Source organism: Centruroides sculpturatus, unplaced genomic scaffold (genome assembly GCF_000671375.1).
Source record: "Centruroides sculpturatus isolate CEXI.00-Female unplaced genomic scaffold, Cexi_2.0 scaffold748, whole genome shotgun sequence".
Classification (NCBI taxonomy): domain Eukaryota; kingdom Metazoa; phylum Arthropoda; class Arachnida; order Scorpiones; family Buthidae; genus Centruroides; species Centruroides sculpturatus.
In genome coordinates, this window is record NW_019384939.1 from 43950 (window position 1) to 70074 (window position 26125).

At 31.3% G+C, this 26125-nt stretch overlaps 1 protein-coding gene across 1 annotated transcript in view; it reads left to right on the plus strand.

Moving 5' to 3' along the window:
• Positions 1-3375: 3375 nt before the first annotated feature.
• The window catches only part of LOC111632099 (transmembrane protein 223-like), a 28136-nt gene continuing 5386 nt past the window's right edge, over positions 3376-26125 (plus strand). The window contains exon 1 of the mRNA XM_023376462.1: positions 3376-3942. Within this exon, the coding sequence (XP_023232230.1) occupies positions 3552-3942 (391 nt within the window). The 5' untranslated portion in view covers positions 3376-3551. The remainder of the gene's footprint in view (positions 3943-26125) is intronic.

Below are 26125 nucleotides of genomic sequence, written 5' to 3' on the forward strand. Positions count from 1 at the left end.
TCACCTACTCCGATCCCATTGATTTCTGTGTTGTTCCCAAGTATCACCTTCGTATACTCCTCCAGTGCTTTGTAGTTTGTCAGCCATTCTTTCCTGAAGGTCATGTGCTGTGTGGCAGCACTATCTTGATACCAGATATCCTGTCGATCTCGTCTTGAGTTCCTGTCATTTATTTTCGTTGATGTCAATCCTACAGTGACAAGAGCTCGTCGTTGTCCTTTGATCTTATCTCCTTTGTTTGATTCGTCTGACTTCTCATTTATACACTCCCTTGCGAAATGGCCCTTTTGATTGCAATTGTTACAGTTATAGGTTTTCCTACAATACTCCAAATATTTCTGACACGGCTTATTCTTGCAATATTTCTTTGTGTGTTTTTTTGTCCGCATTTGAAACATTCGACTCTTGAACTTTTCTGCTGACTTTTGTCCTTGTTACCTTGCGTTTTCTGCTTTGAAATGAGAGCATTCTGTGCGATTGATTCCTTCTTGTCATCTTCCTTCAATCTTTCTTTTTCCAGTCGAAGCCGTTCAATTAAAGTGTCAATGTTCTTGTCCGTTGGATTAGCATTATCCCATGACGTCCTGAAGTGGTATAGTTTCGGTGGCAGTATTCCGAATTCGATGGCAGTATTCCGAATTCGGTGGCAGTAATCCAGCTTTCCTTAATTGTTTCTCCTTCAGCTTTTAAGTCTTCTGCATATTGTTGAACTGATAAACAATTCTCCACTACAGATTTGTTTGAATCATACTTATAATTAAAAAAATTTCTCTGTAACCCTTCAATTGTGAGATCGGACTTTTTACCGTAGAAGGTTTCTAATTTGTGTATCATACTATATGCAGAAGTGCAATTTGCAATTTTCTTTGCGATATTACTGCTCACATTTAAACCTATACAAGCTTGAGCGTCTAATTCCTTCTTAATCCACGCTGCAACATCTGCCGCATTATTCACATCTTCAGGTTTAAGAATAATTCCGTTCGCGATGTCATATAAATCCTTCGATCTCAATGTAAGATTTAGTTTAAACTTCCATGAAATATAATTAATATTTCCCTGCGAATCTTCTGACAAAGTTTCCATTTGAGATTTTACGATATCCATATTGACAGACTAAATAATTTACTGACTTAATTAGTTTTGTATCTTATCTAAATACACTTACGGTGATGACGGGTAACAATTCACGATCATTTACGAACACTGACGAGGTTGACCGACCATTGAAGCTCGTCAAAGATGGCGATTGCAGACGATGAACGAAGGTATGGCTGACACGTGTCTCGACACAACTTGCTGTTCTCAATTTATGCCTTTTCAATTTCTTTCTCTTAGACAAATTCGACTGTCGCGATTCATTCACGGGTCCTGGGCCCATAACCTGTTGTACTTTCGTGTATCCGTGAATGAATCAAGAAAAAAATGGCGGGATTAATCAACGAGAACGTTTTATTGCTTACGCATATCCGACTTGGATTTTTATACAAAAAGAACACAGATGGAGCTTGACTTAAGCGCGGCGTGCAAAAATATGATTAATCTTAACAAAATGGCTTTGACGTCGCGCCATTTAAAAAAAATTCGCAACAATATAAAAAAGTATCTAATTTTTATTCAATGTGCAGCACGTAGTGTTATCACCCGTCCGGTTTTCATCCGAACAGTCCAGGAACCGATTCACTGTCCGGGTGAACTATTAATTTTGACCGGGAATATCGTGCGCAACCTGTCGACCTTTTTTTTTCTTTTTTGCTTGTACGTTCGTATTCGTAGACATCTCCAATATCCGCTAGAGCTAAGTCATCTGTGGTTGTTCTTTCTTAATTTAAGTTACTTAAGTTACTCCTACGCAAGTCCCTAGTCCCTAACTGTAACTGATTTAGAACCGGCATGCACTATACGTTATTCTTTGCATTGCAAAATAACATTGCGCATGCGTCAGGAACTTCTGTTCGAACAAACCTCACCTGCCGTCCGAGTCAGCGATTTTGAAAAGGTGGCAACACTAGCAGTACGCAATATCGCGATCGTGAGACTACGGCGCTACTTTCAAAATAGCGACTCGCGTGAAAGGATTGTGATCAAAAAACATTTATTTTTTCATTATTTATTGTAATTTATGCATATACTTTCGCCATGCCGCCCCTCCAAATTCAAGCGCCCTAGGCCATCGCCTAGTTCGCCTATATGAACTAGTAATGAGAATGAATGATTGTCTCTTTAATCCGAAAATATTTCTCTCGGTAGACTGGAAAATGAAACCAGTTCGAAATGCATATGAATTGAAAATACAATAAAAGAGTTTATTGACCGGACTTGCTGTGAGATAGTCTACCGAGAGAAATATTTTCGGATTAAAGAAACAACTATTCACTGAACGAATATACAGCTACAATTAGTAAATTCAACATAGTAATGAGAACATATCCATTACTCTATTGCTCATGTTCTCATTACTCTATTGCTCCTATTGAGACGGAGTCGGACGAATCCGTCTTAGACGTGAAAAAAGTCAAAAAGCTTTAGTGTCCATAAGATAGAAAGGATACAACTATAAATAATAATATATATAATATCATATATAACCACGGTTAGCTATTATTATTATTTATTATTTTTTTTTAACTCTTTCCGCCCTGTGGGCACTAAGAGGGCCTCTTTTTTCAAGCCTATTATGGGTTTGCCCAAGCCGGGGCAAACCCATAATAGGCTTGAAATGGGGCTGCCGGATGGTGAGGGACGGAGCCCGACATATCCGAACGGATCACCCCCGAAAAATTCCTGGGGATTTTTCGACCCTGGGTCCTCCAGAGCGGTAGGCTGCCACCTTGACCGCTCGGCCATCCGGCCGCAAATTAGATATTACAGTTCCATGATTATAGCTAAGTATGGTGTTTTTTTTTTTTTTTTTTTTTTTTTTTTTTTTTTTTTTTTTTTTTTTTTTTTTTTTTTTTTTTTTTTTTTTTTTTTTTTTTTTTTTTTTTTTTTTTTTTTTTTTTTTTTTTTNAGAGAGCCTCTTTTAGCAAGTCCATTATAAGTTCGGCTAGGTCCACAATAAGACGACCAACTGGTGAGGGACGGGGTCCGACAGATCCGGACAAACCACCCCCTGAAAATTAACTGGGGATTTTCGGTCCGAACCCAGTCCCCAGAGAGGTAGGTTGCCACCTTCACCTCTCGGCCATCCGGCCAAAGTATAGTGTTAGTTTCATTAAAAATATTCTTTTCAACAGAAATTCGTTTAACAGATTTATATTTTCGGAGATTATAAATATTAATATTTTGTTTATAAATTCAGTTAATTATAAATATCATATTTTAATAAAATAAATATTTTAGTTTATGTGGCAACATTGTAAGCGTTATTTACAATGTGACTTTAAACGGTTTATGCTTCACGCTTGTACTAATTCTGTTTATGTTAAACTTTAAAGTTCTTTGTAAGAATTGAAAGGACAGGGTAAATTTTAAACTACTAAAACTAATTTAGTATAATTAATAATCGATAACTGTTTCTTATAATATCAAAACAAAAAAAAAGTTTTTAAATGGCTTTACTCCGAATCGGTATCATTCATTTCACAAAGAATTGTATTTCGAATGTGACTTTTTCTTCAAATTCGGTCAGATGTGCCAAATTAACGCCTTTGCGTTGCAAACCATTCGATCCTTATAAAACCCGATTGCCATTCGAAATCAATGCCGACACATCGAAAGATATTGTTTTATTTCGTTTCGATAATTCTACTTTCTACAGGTTATTAGGATTGTTTGGAGCGACTCAGTTATTTTTCTGGTTTTATCTGGCCAGATTTTCACATAGAAATTTAAGAGATGCTCCTTCAGATGACAATTCCTCTTCAAAACCATTTTGGAAAAAAATCAATCTGGGAGAAAATAAATTTAGACATGGAGTAACGTTTTTATGCTTGGGTGTTGGTGAGTATTTTAAATTAGTATTTTTATTTTTAATGACACAACAAAACAAAAGTTAAATATGATAAAAGTTTTATCTCCATTAGTATTGAGGAATGTGCGGAAATAAACTTGCAGACAAGTTACTAAGGAAGCTTCTAAATATAAATCCAATTCAGCATGCTTTTCTTGGACTAAAATTTAGTAACTCCTGATAATGGATGTAGAAAATCTTTCTGCCAAACTATAGTACTTTTTGGCATATAACTTGATGCATACAATAGGTTGCTCTTAGAAAAGCAGTTTGAATTATACTTACTAACTAGCAGACCCCGCCACGCCTTGTTGTGGCTCAAAATGTATCTATTATAAATGTATAACACTTCCCCAATGGGGGAAAATTTTTCGAAAAATCCCTTCTTAGTGTACATTCTGTTGACGTATCCTATTAAAATGCAATCAAAAACGCAAAAACCTGCATCTAAAATAGTATAATAGAAGCCAAGTTTTTCAGAGTAAGCCTTAATCCTGTCTCTCTCCCCCGCGGGGGGAATATCGAAAAATCCCTTTTTAGTGTACATTTTGTTGACGTACCCTATTAAAACGCAATCAAAAACGGAAAAAACTGCATCTAAAATGGTATAAATAGAAGCAGAGTTCTTTACGGTAACCTTTTCCGTAAGGCTTACCGTAAAGAACTGTCCATCCCCCATGTTTAACGGAATAATATCAGCCTATGTCCACCCTGAAGTTCCATTCTAAATATTGGTGAAAGAATTTTTGAAATCGGATGAGTAGTTTCGGAGATTACCTGCTGCATACAAACTAACATACATACAAACATTACCTCTTTATAATATTAGTATAGATTAAGGCATTGCAGATTTTTCATAATCATTCATATCATATTATAAAAATTTCTATAATGATACAAACAAGATAATATATGCAGCATAAATGTTAAATTAATTACAACTACCCCAATAATAAATTACATATTATCAAATCTACTATAATTAAACTAATATTTATTGATACTTTATTAATAGTGCAGCCAAAAATATAGCAAGGGGATGCAACTAAAAAAATTGTATATTTTTGCATTACAGTTTTATTCAAGTTATGTGTTATATATGTTCCATATAACTTTTAACTGAATCATCATAATTTCTTCCTTATGTTTTTGATAAACTACAGTGGCAAAAGTAGCAAGCCATTATAGTTTATCAGAAACATTTGCTTCATTGCATTCCCTGCTACTAATATCCATTGTTTTTAACAATTGAAATTTATTTATATGTAAATGTAAAAGTAAACCAAAACCAGTTATGACATAGGTAAAAATTTCACTCATACAACTTAGATTTTGAATATTTAGTAATGTAATAAAATATGATTTTTTTTCATATGAAACTGATGACTCAAACCTGTATGTTTGATTTGTTCAGCAATTTTACGTAATTATTATGTTCCAAATTCTTTCAAATTAAATAATAAGTTCTGCTTTATTGGAATCTACATACAGGTATTCATTGACTTTTGACCTATGCAATTTACAACTGATTGATTTTACAACTATGACCATGACTATTGACTAGTATGTCTCCTGACAACTTGATTCAGCAACTTCCACATCTCGCATCACAATCTGTGTCCAGCTGAGCATACAATAATTTGTAATGATGATTGAGGTATGTCATTTGTATAAAATTTTATTTTAGTTCTTATGAAATTATGTTAGCATGTATGCCAACAATTTACCTTTTGAGCAAACAGTTAGTTTTTCCCTCCTCTGTCCTCTGGAAATGTTCACCCTTATCACTTTTGAGTGCTTTTAATAATTTCCATGACTATACTTCTTTTTAAAATTTGTTGGTTTTAAATGAAAACTACTTCCCTTCATACTTAAAAACTATTGGCTGGTCAGTAGTATAAACAGAAATTTTAACTTGTAAGGGACAACAGTAAAACCCAGTTAAGATGTTTCCAGAGATGTTTTCCTGCCTAAGTTATTTAAATTTTGTGGTCCTTCATTTTGCCCATAAGGCACTTGTTAAAAATTCCTGCATAAGATTGACAAGTATAAAAATAAGAAAATGATATTTAGTGATACTACAATATTAGAATGGCAAAAAATGTAAAGGCTGACTTAAGGTCAAATCAGTTTATAACCGGTTCCTCCAAACCATTTACAGTTGTAAGTCAATGACTACCTGTATAAACAATTAAATATACCAAAAAATTCTAATTAATTTTAGGCTTTAGTAAATGTCTATCTTCAGAGATTTCTAAATAGATGAACTTTCTACTCTTAGAACCCAGTATCCAAACATATTCATTTTTTTAAACTTGTCTCATTTGAAGAAAATAGTTTTATTTATTGGCATTTTCTAGCAAATGTAAAAACTTCTCAAAAGCAGTAATTAGGCTTTCATTCTGGAAGGGAAGAGCATTACTTTAATGGATAGGTGTTATCTGCACATTAAGTCATGAAACAAATTATTTTTAAAAATTTAGAGATTGTTTTTCATAAGATATATAAGTGGAAAAAGTTTAGTGGGAACATTTAATTCATTACTTGGCAAACAATCAGTTCATATTTAAAGAATATTCCCCCAATAATATTCAGCATAGGTAAATTTTCTGGTGATCTGGCATCCACCTTCACTCCATCCTAGTCATGATTAAAAGAAAATTTTATTTTTGTTTTACTTATAGAAGAGCCTATTTGTTCGTTTATATTTTTTATTCAAAATCCACTTCCATTTGTTATGCAGGCTTTATGAGTTTTGATGTAAATCATTTCATCTCCAAACTTGTAAACCTATCCTTTTTCAGCATTTTCCCATTGTATCCTTACATCTCTCAAACCTTTCTAGAAAGCATATTACTTTTTGCTGTTCTGATGACCCTCTTGTGTTTTTCTTATTCCTATCCTCTATTTCAGGGGTGGCAACCCCCCACCAGTAAACGATTTATTATGCGCCCATGATACAATTCCCTATAAATTAAAATAATTTTTTTATTTTATTTCCAATCAACTTCATGATCCAGCTTTTAAGCAGAATTTTCTTAAACTTACTTATTACTTATTTATTAATTGAAATTTTCAAGTAATTATTTATTGACATATTAAATAACTCTATATATAATAAAATATAAGTACTTAGTTCCACTACAAAAAATTATTATTTTATCGAATTCTATAGAATTTTAGTACAATCTTGTATGTTTTTATTTTATTACTACTGATCGTTCTGTCATCTATAGGCCACATATGTCATTTAGTTAGTGACAGTTAGTGTCATACGAGTGTTGACATTAAAGGTTTTGTGTTGTATACATTATATCAGCCTGCATTATATCATAACTACGAAATATAGGTATTATAACCAGTCTGTTTATTTTTTGTTAAAAATTTCTTTTATTATTACTTTATCTTATTAATTTAACAATAAAAAATACTCAGTATGGTTGAGGCAGGTCCTAGTAAATGACCACATTCTTACATTTTCCAAAAAGATTGGGAAGAAGACTATTGTTTTGTAGAAGTAAAAGGAAATAGAGTACAGTTGACGCCCCTACAAGACAGTAGATACGTTTCATTCTTTAGGAATCTGATTTCTTACAAGTCCTTCCAATCACAGCCCGACACGTGTCAAGTTTATGGACTATGGCTGTTTGAAAGGTTTTCTTCCATAAAATTAATCGATTCTAGACTAATCTGACTCAACATTTCCAAGATACGTATATATTTTTTGGAAATAATCCGTATAAACTACGCTATAAACAAAAAATTGTAGGATTACTTACCAAGTGTGCACCATTCGACATCGCCGTTGCTCAAGAAATTGTTTTCGTCGTGGAACAGCTCAGCAAACTGCGGCCACAATTTCTGATGTTATTTTTCTGTGAAAACTTCATGAACTTTGGAGACATCATTAATATAAATAATTTTAATCGCCATTGAATAAGAAATGTTTCTTTCACAAGAAATGTATAAAATTACAGTACTGTATTAGACTTACGGTACCTAATTTACATACTGTACAGACGATAGTTAGCCTAAACTCTCTCCGTAGCGTGGCGCCACGCCAGACCGCGGAAATTATATATTTAACTACAATAAAGTTACAATAAGTTAATATATAATTATATATACAGTACCTAATTTATATATAATTAATATATAATTATATGTATAGTACCTAATTTATATATAATACTGTACAGACGATAGTAATCTCTCCGTAGCGTGGCGCTTGACGGCGCGGAAAGTAGTTCGGCTGCCCGATGACGTTTTACATAATTATAGGAGTTTTTTACCGTTTTTTACGGATACCGTCGCAATTTTTTTGCTGTCTTATAGGAATCGTAATTATAGGAACCCATTTTATAGGGGGGTCTACTGTATGTCTTCTGTGCAATCACATCGTAACTACTAAGAAATATAATATTGAAAGACATTTTAAATTAGAACATGAGAACTTCGATAAAATATTTATGCCTCATAGTGCTATTCGAACTGAAGAAATAAATAGTTTAAAGAAGAGATTGTTGAGCCAACAATTATTGTTCAAAAAGGTAATAGATAAATCAAAAAATGTAACTATGGCATCGATTAAAATAGCACATTTTTTGTGAAGAACACGAGATCATATTCAAATGGGGAATTATTTAAACAAGCTTTACTTATTGGTGCCGATTCTCTCTTTGATACTTTTTCTAATAAGCCAGAAATAATTAGGGCAATAAACAATTTACAGTTGTCACGCAATACAATAAAAAGAAGAACTGCGGCAATATCTACTTATGTTAAAGATTAACTTGAAGCTGATATGAATAGGTGCTCTTGGTATTCACTTCGAATGGATGAATCTTTGGATGTAATCTCAATTAATAGTAATAACAAGAATGGTTTTCGAAGACTACTCTGTGAAAGAAGAAATACTGTACCTATTGCCAATGAAGGAAAGAATGAGAGATGAAGATATCTATCAAGTTTTTAAAAATTATGTTTTGGAACAACAACTTCCCTTACATAAATTATCTTCAATTACAACTGACAGAGCTCCAGCAATGATCGGTAAAAATAAAGGATTTATAACTTTATGTAGAAAAGATGAATCATTTCCAAATTTTTTTGCTAGTACATTGCATAATACATCAGCAAGTTCTGTGTACTAAAGTTCTTTCATTTAGCCATGTTTTGGACCTCATAACAAAAATTATAAATTCTATAAGAGCTGCTCCATTACAGCACAGACATTTTAAAAAGCTATTGGAAGAAGATGATGCTGAGTTCTCAGATTTAATAACTTACACAGGAGTGAGGTGGCTTAGCAAAGGCAAAGTATTAGACTGGTTTTTTAATTTGATTACTGAATAAAAGAATTTCTTGAGCAAAAAGGGGAAATTTGTAACGAACTTGAAGATCCTAATTGGCTGACTTAGCTTTTTTAGCCGATATTTGTCAGAAATTAAATCAGTTAAATCTTGAACTACAAGGTAAAAATAAAGATTTAGTAGATATAGTAAGTGCTATTAAAACATTTAAAGGTAAATTAGCCCTTTGGAGTTCGCACATTCAAAAAAATTCTTTGACGCATTTTCCATACATGTCGAAAATATTTCTAGAAAATCATTTAGATTGTCGAAGGTGTATTGATTATTTAACAAAATTAAATAATGAGTTTAATGAAAGATTTAATCAATTTGACAATTTGAAATTGATTTTATTTTCCTTTCAAAATTCTATGATTAATGTTGACATTACTACTTTAAGTGCAGAAATAAATGGATTTTATGCAACAAATGTAGAAAATTTAGAGTTGGAAATTGTAGAATTACAAAATGACATTGCTTTAAAAGTTATTAACATAGACCAGGAATTTTGGAAATTAGTTGAAGCACGTAAATATCCAATATTAAAAAATTGTGCACTGAAGCTAAAATCTTTTGGATCGACTTACTTAAGTGAAGCCACATTTTTTTCAATGCAATTTATCAAAAATACATTTAGATCATGTCTTACGGATGAAAATTTGAATGACAGTTTAAGAGTAGCAGTATCAAATTACTCTCCTAATTTTGAAAAATTATGTCAAGAAATACAGTCTCAACCTTCTCATTAACGAATAATAGATTTTCATGTGTTATGTAATAAATTTCGTTCAATAAAATTGTTATTACAGTTTTATTATTATTTTAACCTATAAAATAAAATCAAAAAGAATCAAAATTAAAAATGACAAAAATGAAATGAAAAAAAAATGTTAAGAAAGTATAATTAAGAATCAAAAAAATATTTAAAATAACTAACAATAAACATATGTGATGTCATTACATATTGTTGCACCCGCAGCGTTCATGAAAGTTTTTAATTGCGTCCTTGCTTTCAAAAAAGCTGCCACCGCTGCTCTATTTATAGAATTTCATATATACCTTTTTATCTAATCTTGTTCTCTTCTCTTTGTCATTTTTGATTATATCAAAAATTATTCCACTCTTTCTAATAATCTTATTCTTTCTATCTCCCTCCTGTTTATTAATATACAGGTATACCTCACCTTACGTCGGTAATTGGTTCCAGGAGAACGACTTAAGTCGAAAAATGACGTAAGTCGAATTTACTTGTCTCCGAATCTACTTGCCACTAGGCTAACCCATAAATTACCAATTTCCGTTCTGTATTTTATTTATTAATGCATTTTTAATAATATATGGTTACTAAGGATCTATTTTAAGCTTACAAACAAATAAATTTTAGTTTTTAATATAGTACAGAAAAAAGTAATTTAAATTTACGAATGCATGTACTGTAAATACAGTATATACTTGTAAATGTATATATTATAATATGATTTTATGTGCTTTAAACATTTTTCTAGTGATATTACGACTTCAATATTTGTGGCGGACAGACGTAAAGTCGAATAAAATGACTTAAACTTGATTTTTATTTTTCCATATACTTTTTGACAAACGATGTATAATCGGGAACGACGTAACTCGAAATGACATAAGTCGAGGTATACCTGTATTTTAAATATAGTAATTGTAGGTGATCTTATATCACCACAGGTCCTTTTTAAAAGAAAAACCTTTAAACAGGAAGGAATCAAAACATTTTTTCAATCCTCCAAAACAATAACAAACTTTCTCTTAAACTTTCTACCATTTCAATCTCCTTATTTGCTATGGTGTTCCAAATTTTTTTTCTTAATATATATATTTTATTTTAAACTTTTATTTTTAACATTCTTTTTGAATTTTTTAACTTTAGCATTCCTTGAAGCCAAACACATACAATAAATAAAACATATAAATATAAATCTAGCAACACATATACTGTATATAAAACAGATCACACCATAGGCAACCTCTCGATACAGTCCTTTGGCAAGGCCACACTTGGGGGAAGCGAGTAGGTCTAATATCACTTCTGTAATTTTGTTGACTATTTTGTTATTTTTCTTATTGTGATAACATTAATTAAAGATGAAAAGCAAGATAAGAATTTATAACAGCGTAATATATCTGATATTCTAAACAAGGAAACAGTGACTTAATATTATAAATCAAAATAATCTAATCAACCAGTCAAGTTCAAATTCAAATCATTTTAAGGAATTAAATCTGATATTAATTTAAATAACAGACACATGAACCAATAATGCTAAAAGACCAAACAAGTAGACCATAATCAATTAAAGATTATACATTCACAAAGAATAGTGAATGAAAGACTGATATAGAGGCTGTCTTTTGACAATGTTGCCAAAAAATGCTTTTACAGATACTGTAGTGGAAAACAATGCATCAATATATTGTTTAAAGTAAAAGTTTATTGAAAATTATCCTAAACTCAGTTAAGAACTCCAGCAGCACATTTAGAAATATGGCACCCCTAGACCCACAATATGTAGGCATCTCCAAATTAATATACTGCCACTTTTGCACTGAATGATTCTATTTATAATTTTAATTATGAACTAATTGTTTTTTTTTTTACAGATTTTTACATATTGAAAGGGCAATAGACATTGTTATTGAAAATTTGTCATTGGTACTATCAATCTGTTCATTCAAAATATAATCATATATTAATACTACCCTCAATTGGTACAGTACATCTTATTTTGTTCCTAATCAAGGTTTTAATTTGCACTAACTTTTTTATGAATTGTTTGTATACAAAATTATTTTTTCATTATTATTATTATTTTGAATTTTTATGCCCTCCATACTGTTGTTTCCTAAGCAACCTAATGGGAAATATGCTACTGATGAACTCATATCAGTATACAAATTCTTCAGTAATGAAAAAAGCAAAGGTTTTTGTAATATTAATAATCAGATTAAGTTTCCAGAGAGATTTATAAATTACATCATCATTTCAAAATATTTTATAATTTATATGAATGAATTTAAGGTCATTGACTAATATCTATACTTACTTAATACAGTAGAACCTCGAAAACTCGTCCCTCGATAACTTAGCACTCCGGATAACTGGTCCACACCTTGGCAGGGCGAAAAAATCCTTAGTTAATTAATTTTCATTATAGACAGCTTTATAAAAGTATAAAAGCTCTCATAAAGTATTTTTCTGAGGTCTGTCTTATCAGGTAAATTACTGTACACAGTGTATTCATTAATTTTCATTTTCATGTAGTGGCTCTATGCCTTCATAAAGGACGTACTTTTCCTTTGTTTAAGGGTATTTGGGCAGTTTATTCTCTGTTATATTCTGTACAAGTAAATACTGTACAAGTACAGTACAGTATTTTCTGAGGAAATACTCGTACTTATTTTTTTTAACCCCATTCCCGATAACTCGGCATTTTCACAAACTCGGCCACCCTTCGGTCCACATTAGGTCGAGTTTTCGAGGTTCTACTGTATATAAAACAAGTTCTAAATCTTCCGAAAGCTAGTTGTGCACTATTAAATAACACCAACAAAACCTTCAAAATATACCAGTAAAAATATAATTTAATATAAATACACTATGACAAACGTTTTCGATCCAAATAGGATCTGCTTCAGGTCTAAAATGTTTGATAGAAATAGAATGCAAAAGATTGAATTCAAATTTTTAAAACCACTGTAACAGTTAAATATTAAAACAAGTATAGAAATCACAACTATGCGTTAACATTAACATTAAAACTTAAAATAAAAATCAATGAATATATTTGTTACAAATCTTAATTAAAATCAATTAATTCGCTTAAGATTTGTAACAAATATATTCTTTAATGTTTATGTTAATTTTTATTTTTATTTTTAATATTATTGTTAACACATAGTTGTGATTTCTATACTCATTCTAATATTCAAATGCTATAGCGGTTTTAAAAATTTGAATTCAATCTTTTGCATTCTATTTCTATTGAGTATTTTGGACCTGAAGCAGATGCTATTCAGATCAAAAATGTTGTCATAGTGTCTTTATATTAAATTATATTTTTGCTGGTATATTTTGAAGGTTTTGTTGGTGTTATTTAAACAAAATGAGAATGTTTGTTTGCTAGAGGTAATCTTGGAATGTAATGAACCACTTTTCAAAATTATTTTGCTATTGGAAAGTTTATTCTTTCCAGATGAACATAGACTATATACTCTTTTCATATTAAAAAGTAAAATGCACGAGAAATGGGTTTTTACTGCAGTATTTGTATTGCATCATCATATCATTGCCTGCTCTGTTCAAAGTTTAATCCCCTTCACCACCTGGTTGACTTTTTTAAACTTATTATCTTATCTGTTCAGTTTTGGATACTCTATGGCAGGCATGGCCAACATACAGCCTGTGGTTCGAATCTGGCCGTCTAATGAATTTATGCAGCCCTCGATTAATCTTTCAATATTAGCTACTCAAGTCCGAATAGCTTGATGAAAAATTCTGATGCCTAAAAAAAACGGTCAACAACTCACTGTGCATTTAGAGCAGTGTTTCTCAACGGAGGCGATATCGCCCCATGTGGGCATTTTTCCATGTTCAGGGGGCAATTAGCAACAATTTATATTTGGGGGGCGAAAAACAATTTTCTGGGCGATAAAGTAAAACATTATATTAAGAATAATTAGATATTTTATTCGTTATATCGTACAATAATTAAACAAATAACATTATACTAGTCACTAGTCTATTCAATGCAGTATGAATTTGGCATTAGCCTTGTCCCTCGGCATCGGAATTTTGTAGTGAAGGGGGGCGATACTATGTAACGGTTTTATTGAAGGGGGCAACGATTCGTTAGAAGTTGAGAAACACTGATTTTTAACCCTCCATTACAAGTCTCTTAAGTACAGCGTAGAATGTTGATAAAGCATGATAATGTGAAAAATGTACAGTAATACCCCGAACTTACGCGATAGGTGGGACCGAGCGATAACCGTGTAAGTCGGGATATAATTTCGCAATTTGTGTAAAATCCAAGTTGGAGGTATGTAAGCTAATAAATGTTCTCGTTAATCTTATCTCGTCTTTTGATTTATTCACGGTTACAAGAAATCACCACATAGAGTCTCTCAAGTCTCTGTAGATATAAAATACACAGAAATAAATAACACAAAATAACTTGTAGCTATGTGTCGATTCCGCACTACACGTCCGAACATGTAAGCTGAACAATAGTGTGGGAGAGTGAGTAATCAAGAGTTGCCTGGCGCTCAAACAAAAGACAAATCGACCAGATTTGAAAATCGCGTAACTCCGGGTTCGCGTAAGTCGGGGTAGCGTAAGTCAAGGTATTACTGTATCTGTAATCTCTATGTACAATTTAGTCTCTATGGAGTGACACCACAATGAGATCTTGCATTACCTCAAAATCTTCCTAGGGCAGCCTCTGGTTTGGCCTGTGATAAAAGTTTTTTTTCCAATTAGGCCCGGGGCAAAAACTGTTGGCCACCCCTGCTCTATGGGAAACATGGACTACCATAAAACTCAGATTCCTCACTCCTCTCTGATTTCATCTCTCTACCCGAAACTCCCAAACCTTTTCAATGATATGGATAAATTTTGTATAGTTACTCTCTACAATTCTCCAAAAAGTATATTATATGTTAAAACTTGGACCCTCACTCCTTTCCCTGATTTCATCTCCCACAAATTGTCAAACCCTTTGATTTTCATCAAATTTTTCATAGTTATTCAACCCTCTCCCTGAGTTCCCAGGGAATGCTGGTCATTCTCTGCTGGTTAATGATATAAATATTTTTGAATGCTATGAAATGTAATGAAGAGTCAAACTCTGCTGTACACTGCATATAAGTACAAAATCAAGAAAAGTAAAATTACCATAAATCCTCCAATAGATGTCTGGTCTCCTATAAATGTTGGCTATTTAATTTAAACTGCTAAATAGATGCCAGGTGTCATTGAATTCCTAAGCACAACTCATAAAACTTAAGTGTTTTCTGTATGTTAATTTTCCAACCCTTGAAAAATCTTATATCATAGTAGTTTTTACTGACAGTATGCAACTGAAGTATACAGTAAATAATATATGAGTGGACACATTTACACATATCAGTATAGTAATATCAATTGAAGACTGAAGCTTCAAAAATTCTGAAATTTTTACGCTTTAGAGCTTAGGGGAAAAATTAACCAAAGTTACGAAGATTAATCTAGTTCACTGATCTAAGGTTAATTAAACCCTAGATAAATAAACTAGATGTTGATTGGAATGATAACCAAGAGGTTTTACTATGTTGTGTTCAAACTGAATGCAGTTGTGTGGAAAAGGACAGTCTGGAGAATCAGTAGTGTGGAAATTCAAAGTAAATTCACAAGTAGAAAAGCAATCATGATCCTAAGGTTTCAAGAATTAGATTGAAGCAAAAAAACTGGCAGAATGAGGATGCAAGAAGATCAGCAAAGAATTAGAAGAAAAGGTTCTGCAGTGGATCTGTGAGTAACAAGAGAAAAACAATCATATCTCCAGATGGATGATGATGGACAGATAAGAGAAATCTTCACTTGGATGAAAGTAGTAAACAAAATATGGTGTTGCTAGCAGAGGGTAGCTAGAATAATTCATGAAATGTAGATGCAGTAATATCATAATTCAGATATGTAACTGTGTGTTTATGGTAGAAATGTTGTTGTGTAGTAGTGTACTTTTCTATTAAATAAAAAGGAAATGTTCTTGTGAATTATCTGCAGTTTTCCTCATTTGGGAGAGAGAATGGGTGGAAGAAATAATGGTGGTGGTGAAATGAAGACTGGATTGTATTTTTCCCTGTTTTATCACTAGTTAGTATGCAAAATTTTGCAAGAATGGAATAGATGCCAGGTTTATTATGTACACTGTGGCTAAGTATATTCTTTTGAATACATACCCAGTATCTATTAGAGGATTTATGATACTTAATGTAATAAACACTATAAAAAGTAATTATCTACCCATTGTTATTTTCAAATATCAAATTCATTAGAAAGACCTTAATAATTAAATATAGAAATTAAATAAATGTAATAATAGAATTAAATAAATGGTGGTCCCTTTCTGGGCAGACTTTGTCTTCAGAAACCTAATAATGGTGTTAGTGTGTTGATTAGTTGATTAACCTAATAATTGCCATTTGGATGAAAATTTACAAAAAAAAAAAAAAAAAAAGGAAAGTAATGTTATGAACTTCTTGGTCAAATATTGATGGTCAGAAATGGCCAAAGAACAGGGCAGAGAGATAATTGTGAAAGACCCAATTTTGTCCTTTCCACAAATCAAGTTGCTTTTATGCAGATGATTGAGAATTTCAACATGCATTTACTCGTTGACAGTAATTCTGAGAACTGTATACCAAACAAAACTGTAGAAAAAAGTTTTGTTCTGTGTGTTGTTGTTAGAATATTGAATGTAAATACTTTGTACTGAAGATGGCTCAAAAAAGCTGAAAATGTTTTAAATATAAAGAAAATTAAATATTGGTAGTCTTAACAAGCAGAATTCATAGATACAGTGGAACCTCGCTTAACAAGCATAATTTGTTTCAGAATCTTACTTGTTAAGCAAAACAATTTTCCCATATAAATTAATACAATACAATAATGTGTTCCATGCCAAAAATATACTCAAATATTTTATGTATAATGTTTATTCAAAGAAAATTATACAATATACATTGTTAACGAGCATGAATCATCATCATCATCATCATTTCTTCTAGCATGGAATGAACCAACCTGAAATTGTGAATTTGATTTGCAGAAAACGAAAAAAATCACAGATAATATGTCTGATAAACATGCTAAACGATATGCCAAATTCTTGGGCTATGTAAAGGCTATAATTAAATATTAGAAATTAATTCATTTGACTAAAGTATTCTGCCATCTCATATTAAATTTAATAATAATAAATAATTAATTTTTAATTTAGACATTTTTAAAATTTAATTTGGAATTGGTCATTAAATTTAATACAAGATGGCAGCATAACTGCCTACTAGGCACTACCTCTAGTCAAATTAATTAATTTCTAATATTTAATTATTAAATCGAAGGATTATTTGTATATTTAATTATAGCCTTTACTTAGCCCAAGAATTTGGCATATCGTTTGGTGTGTTTATTATATAATGGGTTATGGTTGTCGATGTTTATACTTAATATGCGTGAACACAAGTTTGGAAAAATGTTTGATCACAAGCGACACTAAGATGCTAGCGGAATGATTGCTAAACACAGGCTGATGAAGCATGCACACAATCTGGGACTTCCCCTCTCCTCGTCATTTGTTATGAAAAATACTTTTTAAGCGAGGTTCCACTGTATTTCAAAATATTGTGCCAATTTTTACTAATTATAATAAATTAATAGATATAATTTAAATAGATTTAAGATCTGTTTCAAAGAAACACAGCCAACACTAAAAAAATGTTTTAAGTTATTACAGATGAAAATGACAAAAACGAAATAAACAAATTAATTTTACCAGATAAGGTTAATTTTATTTAATTTTATATAAATGCCTGTTTAAAAATTAAGCATAATTATCCAATCTGTAGATAGAGCAAAAATAAACTGAAAAATTTACATGAACATTTTCTGACAACAAAAATACATAGAATGTTGTCAAATGTTTCATAAAAAAGAAATTTAATTGCTAAAATCATTACCAAATACCTTTGGCTGTTGACACATGTTTATTTGCTATACACTGTTTTTAGCCTAATGTATCAACTATCCCCAGGTGTCATATTTTTGAAACATCAGAAAAGTTTATGCAAGCTATTCAGGCTATAAATACAGCAGTAGCATGACATTGCTTATGTTGCAGTTTAACCATAAGAACAATTTTTTACTGTTTTCACATTTGTTTTCATACTGACATTGAATAATACCAAAATAAAAAAACACCTCAGACAATTTTAAGAATGGAAGAATTTTTGCAAAAAAGGACAGAATGAGAATTTGCAAAAAGTTCAAAAATTTTAAAAAACACTACACAAGTAAAGTTTCTTTATATCTTATCTGTGTTTTAAAAATACATTTTTATGATTGTCATTGCAGGGAGAAATTTTTTAAAGTTTGCATGTTGTTACAATTTTTTACTTTTATGTTAAGTTTTACATTGATCAGTAGTTGCTGAGATATAGACCAAATTATTGGTTATGTTTATGTTTTTTGGCATTGAACATATATATTATAATGAACTTAAGGAGAATTAGACAAAAGAATTGCTAAAAAAAATTAATAAAATAATCAAAATTTTTAAAAATCATTTTATTCATTTTCAATAGTAAACCATAGCTGAAGAAATGCTGAATGGATGAATTTCCTCTTCTACTCTTTCCCACTTTGGATAATTTTTCAAAATAAACTGAAAGCCTTCAAATCTTTCTTTACTAACTCATTCTAAGTTTTCTTAGATGATCCCTTAAATATTTCTGTTTAGTATTTATCTATACTAATATTATAAAGAGGTAATGTTTGTATGTATGTTAGTTTGTATGCAGCAGGTAATCTCCAAAACTACTCATCCGATTTCAAAAATTCTTTCACCAATATTTAGAATGGAACTTCAGGGTGGACATAGGCTGTATATTATTCCGTTAAACATGGGGGATGGACANCAGGTAATCTCTAAAACTACTCATCCGATTTCAAAAATTCTTTCACCAATATTTAGAATGGAACTTCAGGGTGGACATAGGCTGTATATTATTCCGTTAAACATGGGGGATGGACAGTTCTTTACGGTAAGCCTTACGGAGAAGGCTTACCGTAAAGAACTCTGCTTCTATTTAGGCATATACTATTTTAGATGCGGGTTTTTGTGTTTTTGATTGCATTTTAATAGGGTACGTCAACAGAATGTACACAAAGAAGGGATTTTTCGAAAAATTTTCCTTCACGGGGAAAGTGTTATACATTTATAATAGATACATTTTGAGCCACAACAAGGCGTGGCGGGGTCTGCTAGTTCATTATAAAACATTCTTTGCTCCAATTATTCCTTTCTCTTTGTACATGTGTAAATATCACCTTAATATATTGTTTCTGAATAAATTACTTATAACTTTTAATACCAATTACATTCTATCATTAGAATATAAAGTTCTAATGATAAGGAATTTTGAACACAACAAATTCAAATATGAATAAAAGAACAAAAAATGGAAATGCCACACAAAACAAAAAACAAATAATAAATGATGAAACATAAAATATAAATATAATAAATATATAAAAATTTACAAGTTAAACAACAAAAAGCCAAATATGAAAAAATTTTACAGAGAACATTACTTCTTTGACTTCTTTGATAATTGTACATCTTATGAAAATGAATGGTTAGGGATCAAGAAAGAGTACATTGGAGTTACAAAAAGAAATTTGGAAGTACACCTTAAAGAACCTAAATACATTATCATAAAAGGACAGTGTTGCATGGTGTTTCCACCTGCGCCATGGTGGAAGGCTCAATTGTAAATTGGGAGGAGGCTAACATCATAAACCCAGTGCATTCACCATAATTAGTGATGAACACCAAAAAGTTAAAAATATACAGAAGCAGGATAATGGACAGATGTTTGAATGCTAGGAACACTGAAGGATTACTATCAGTATGGAAATACATCATTGAGAAAAAACTAAGACATACCAATTTATAGATTGCTCTTCTGTCAAAGAAGTAATATTTTCTGTAAAATTTTTTCATATTTGGTTTTTCATTGTTTAACTTGTAAATTTTTATATATTGTACAGTAGAGCATCGATTATCTGACCCCCAATTAACCGACCGTTCTAGTCAGCAAAATTCAAATGTCCGCTAGTGATGTGGCACTACAATATTTGGCTATGTCTTGGCTACTTTAATATTATTTTTGTTAAATCTTTGCATGTTTTAGCTGGCATCAATGGCTCGACCATTGAAGGGAGGCCAATATTTAAACGAGACTTAATTTTCTAATTATGTGTGTTGTTTGTTTCGTGAGCAATAAAATAATTTTAAAATAATTTTTAACGATACAATAGCGAAGATTATTATTTTTTTAAAAAACTTGTTAGGCTAAACATCAATGAAAATTCAACACAAAGTTGGTTAATAGCGATATACTAATAAACTAATTACATGGGATATACTAATATCCTAATATACTATACTAATAATGTATTTTTTCCTTCTTTTCGGTTATCCGATTTTTTCAGTTATCCGACCAACCTGAGTCCCCAATTGAGTCGGATAATCGATGCTCTACTGTATTTATATTTATATTTTATGTTTTATCATTTATTATTATGTGTTTTTTTTATTTTTTTATTTATTCATATTTGAATTTGTTATGTTCAAAATTCCTTATTATTAGAACTTTATATTCTAATAATAGAATGTAATTCAACACTTGAAGATGGTTCATTTAACAAGCCAAAAACATTTGCAATAAAAAACTGTTTTCTTGGCCAATGATAAATTATATTTAATTAAAGATGTTGAACAGTCCAGTGTTTTCATTTGCATTACATTGTGTTTTAAAAAAATGTATAAAAATTAAAAACATGGTTCCAAAGCAAGTAAAATAATTCGTTACTACAGTAGAAGCTTGAAAACTCGGCTCTCGATAACCCGGCACTCCAGATAACTCGGCCACACCCTGGCAGGGCAAAAAAATCCTTAGTTAATTAATTTTCATTATAGACAGCTTTATAAAAGTATAAAAGCTCTCATAAAGTATTTTTCTGAGGTCTGTCTTATCAGGTAAATTACTGTACACAGTGTATTCATTAATTTTCATTTTCATGTAGTAAAGGCTCTATGCCTTCATAAAGGACGTACTTTTCCTTTGTTTAAGGGTATTTGGGCAGTTTATTCTCTGTTATATTCTCAAGTAAACAATACATACAAGTACAGTACAGTATTTTCTGAGGAAACACTCGTACTTATTTTTTTTTAACCCCATTCCCGATAACCCGGCATTTTCACAAACTCAGCCACCCTTCGGTCCACATTAGGCCGAGTTTTCGAGGTTCTACTGTATAATGATTTTTCTTAATAATGATTTTATATACCAGTGGTATCAGTGATACATGTTCCCTAAAGACTTCTCACATCCCCTGGAGATATTCATAACATGAACAGTGAAGCAGGAGACAATAAACCATCCTTATTTTTGTTCTATCCAGTTTTATATAAAGACCATATTTCATTTCTGTACATTCATTGAACTTTACAAATACAGTAGATCCCCCTATAAAACCGTTTCCTATAGTTATGATTTCTATAAAAATTGTGGCAGTATCCGTATACAACGGTAAAAATAACTCCTATAATACGTAAAACGTCATCGGGCAGCCGAACTACTTACCCGCCGTCCGTAGCGCCACGCTACGGAGAGATTTCTATCGTCTGGACAGTATTATATAAATTATATATAAATTAGGTACTGTACATATAATTATATATTAATTATATATAAATTAGGTACTGTATATATAATTATATATTAACTTAATTTATTGTAACTTTATTATAATTAAATATATATTTTTCGCCGTCTAGCGTCACGCTACGGCGAGTTAGGCGACCTATCGTCTGTTTAGTACTGTAATTTTATACATTTCTTGTGAAAGAAACATTTCTTATTTAACGGCCATAAAAATTATTTATATTAATGATGTCTCCAAAGGTCAACGAAGTTTTCGCAGAAAAATAATATCAGAAATCGCGGCCGCAATTTGATGCGCTGTTCCGCGACGAAACCAAGCTTTAGCAACGGGCGTAGTCGAACGGTACACACTCGGTAAGCAATCCTACAATTTTTTGTTTATAACGTAGTTTATACGGATTATTTTCAAAAAAATATACGTATTTTGGAAATGTTGAGTCGAATTAGTCTAGAATCGATTAATTTTATGAAAGAAAACCTTTCAAACAGCCGTAGTCCGTAAACTATGATTCCTACAAAATTGATTCATAAAGAACGGAACGTATCTACCGTCTTATAGGGGGATCTACTGTATTCCATATATTGTTTAGAAAGTTTGTAGCATTTTTTCAGAGGAAATAAAAGGTAATGTTTTTAAATTTAGATGTAATTTTATTCAGTAATGTGGGCACCATTGTTTTCAATGAACTTGTACTGTACTATCTTTAGAGCAATTTTATGATTCCATCCTCAAAGAACTTCCTAGTTTTCTGGGTTAAAAACTGCTCCACTCGAGTTTTTACAGATTTACAGACTATCAAAGTTCTTACCTTGAAGGAAATTCTTCAGAGTCTGGAATTTGTGGTATTTGATGGTCCAAGGTTAGCTGGACGTGGTAGGTAAGATAAAACATTGTAGCCAAGTTTTAAATGTTTGAAATTGGTCAATAAGAAATGTATTATGTTCCACTAAGACAATGTCAGATTGCATGGCTCTGCAATTCTCATATGCAAACCTCTTTAAAAATTATTGGAACTTGGTTGAAATGAAAAACATATCCATACCTCATATACCACATTCACCATTGAATTATCACTTATTCCAAACCCTAGAGAAAATAAGAAGAAAAATTATCTATCTAAGTCAAAAGGAACTTCCTTTTAGTCCCAGAGAGAAGACAATTAATTCCTTCGAAAATCATAGTTCGAGTGCAACGTCTAACTCTTCTGTTCAAAAGACTGCCCAACTTTCATCACATATCAGAAGCATGGTGTGATTTTCCAATAATTCTATAAGGTGAGAAGTCACCTTCCAACTTGCTCTTGTTTTTGCACTCAATGCTTTAGCCAAAGCTCTTATCCATCTCCTGGTTCATTACCTCTGCTCATCTCAAAGACACTCTACTCTCTCTGACAAATGTGGAAAGATAGTAGGTAATATGATTGTTTTATGTAAATTCTTTCTCATCAGGATAGACTTAACAGTTTAGAATTAGATATCCTTGCATAGTTGATTGTTGAACTTAATCATTCTGTTTTGTCATAGTTTCCATTTATTTGTATATAAAATAGATATAATCTCACATAATAAATATATAGTTATATGCTTATTTGTTGTTTAGTTGATTTAATGCCTAACTCCATTGTTGACCAATGTATTTCAAATAACTCACAAAATTAACATTGTTAATGTTTAAGGCAAACCCTCCTAAAATTCCAGTTGATCTATAAAAATATTTTATTCCACTCGAAGACAAATTAATTGCAAGTTGAGATGCCATAGAAATTATCTCAAGTAGTGTCAGAACAGACAGGAAAAATTTCACAAATCTTTTTTTAATTTTATTTTAACATTTCCATCCTGTATGTGGAACGGGGTTAATCCAGAATCCCCACATTTCACAAAGACTCCATTTAAGAAGTAAGAATTTTGATAGTCTGAAGCCAAGAAAAACTCACACAGAGCAGTTCTTTGCCCAGAAAACTGGATTCTTTGAGGATGAAATTATGAAGCTGAAAGATGCCATATGGTCATTGAAAACGATGGTGTATAATTGCAAAATTAAAAAATGTCTAAATTTAAAAACATTGCCTTTTATTTTCTCTAAAAAGTCATTATGAACTTTTCCAAATAACCAAATATTTATATGCAATGATGAGAATACAATGATGTACAAACCTCACTGCTGCAAATTGCTTGAAATTTTTATTCTATAAACATCATATATAGACTAATAAATTAAAATGAATTTTCTTGCACATTACTTTAATACTAAAAACTCAAGTCTAATTACAAAAGCAACTTTTTAACAAAAATTAGACCATAAGATAACTCAAAAGTATGCTGTTTTAGTTCGATATTTTAGCCTTTATCAGCTTTAAAAACAAATAAGAAGAAATTTTTTTTTTTAAAAAGTTTAATTAATAACACAAGTAACATAATGTATACATAACAATGTATGCAATCAACAAGTATAGTGAAGTGGCAAAAATTTGGATTAATTGGAACCAAACCTCATCCAGATTTTCAAATATACATGTATCGTATATTAGCATTTTAAAATACTATAAACTACAAGTATACTGTAATTCAAGTGTAAGGGTTCTAACAAGTCAGGTTAAGTCAGTATTTCATAAGGAATGTACAAATACTTAGAAAGATTCAAAATATAATTTACAGAATCATATTTAAAGAAAACATACACTAATCATAATTTCAAAATTAAAAAATTACTAAGTCTGAATGAATGTTAACAACAATGCAAGGCTGAAAAAACATAAACAACAAAATTATCATTGAAAGGATTAATATTATCATCTCTTTCTCAGCAAATGTAACTAATTATAACAATGCACCTGAACTTTTTGCCAAGCATAAACTATTTTATTCTCAAACATTTTCAACCTACTTATTATAGGCCATCTTCAGGCTTACGATTACCATTCCAAAATGGAACTCAACGTTTTTCAAATATGTTTCATTTTAAATTTAAAAGATTTTTACAATAATTGTGTATATTAAATAAATGAAAAAATAAATCAATACAATAAATAAATAAATAACAGTAAATAAAATAAATTACACAATAACAAGGCTAAGTATAACAACTACAAGCTTTAAGGGTTTTTAATCTCCATGCTTTTTTCTATCATGTACTTCCATGCTGTTGGAAGCATATTAGCAACCTTTGCATTTAGGCAATGGTTTTTCATTTTACTTTTATATATTTCCATTTTTTCCATTTCTAATGCAATGGATGGAGATTGAACCGTTTTAATGATGATTGCCTCATCCCATTATATTTGCTCCTGTCTGTGCCATGACAGCTAAAATGGTGTTGCCTTTTATTAACATTATATTTGTGTTCTCACAGACGTATTGCTAAGTTTCTTCTGGTTACACCCACATAATCCTTTGCTATTCCAAATTCTTGATTTTTAAATGGTATTTTATAAACTTCAGCTTTCTCTTGCATTTTTAGACTGTTATAATAATTTATGCATTGCAAAAATAATAATTTGGTATATAATTTATGCTTGGCAAAAAATTTAGGTGTGTTGTTATAATTAGAATGGATTAATATCCATTTTTTGATGGTTTAAGGCTGGATTTTGACATATGGATTTTTAACACTTCACTGTAACTAATACAGTAGAGCAGGGGTGGCCAACCTTTTGCATACCATGCGCCAATTTTTTGATAGACGAGTTCAGATGCGCAGTGGCGTACTGTGGGTGTTAGCCGCCCGGGGCGGAGAAAAATTTCGGCTACCCCTTAATTAGGTATTTCAATTTATAAGACGAAAATTCAGTTTTGCCACAGAACAAGCAATGAAAAATGCGGCTGTAGTGTAGTTACCCGTATAAAATAGTTCTATACGATATTAGTGGTGTACATGAACACGAATGTATCGTGTATCGTACGGGCAAAAGGAAAAAAAAAAAGGTCAACAGGTGTCGCAGGAACTACTCAGGAAAAGAAGTTAGTATTCCAATCCGATTCCCGGACTGTCCGGACGGTAGCACTATCGTGGGACGTTAGCACTGTCATTTAGACACCTGTAAACTGATCGAAAATAAACATACATGCATATACTGTAATTTACTATGTGGAGAACACTCATTTTATCTGTAAAGTTGATTGCAACGAATTGTGCAACAAATGAACTTGCCAAGACAGACTATAAAAAATTAATTTTCTATGTAATATTCTTAATTGCAAAGAAGCCAAATCTGGCAATGTTGCTCAGAACTGACTAAAGCGCCACTTGTAATCGTCCAATGCGCCAAGTTTGGCGCATGCGCCACGGTTTGGCCACCCCTGG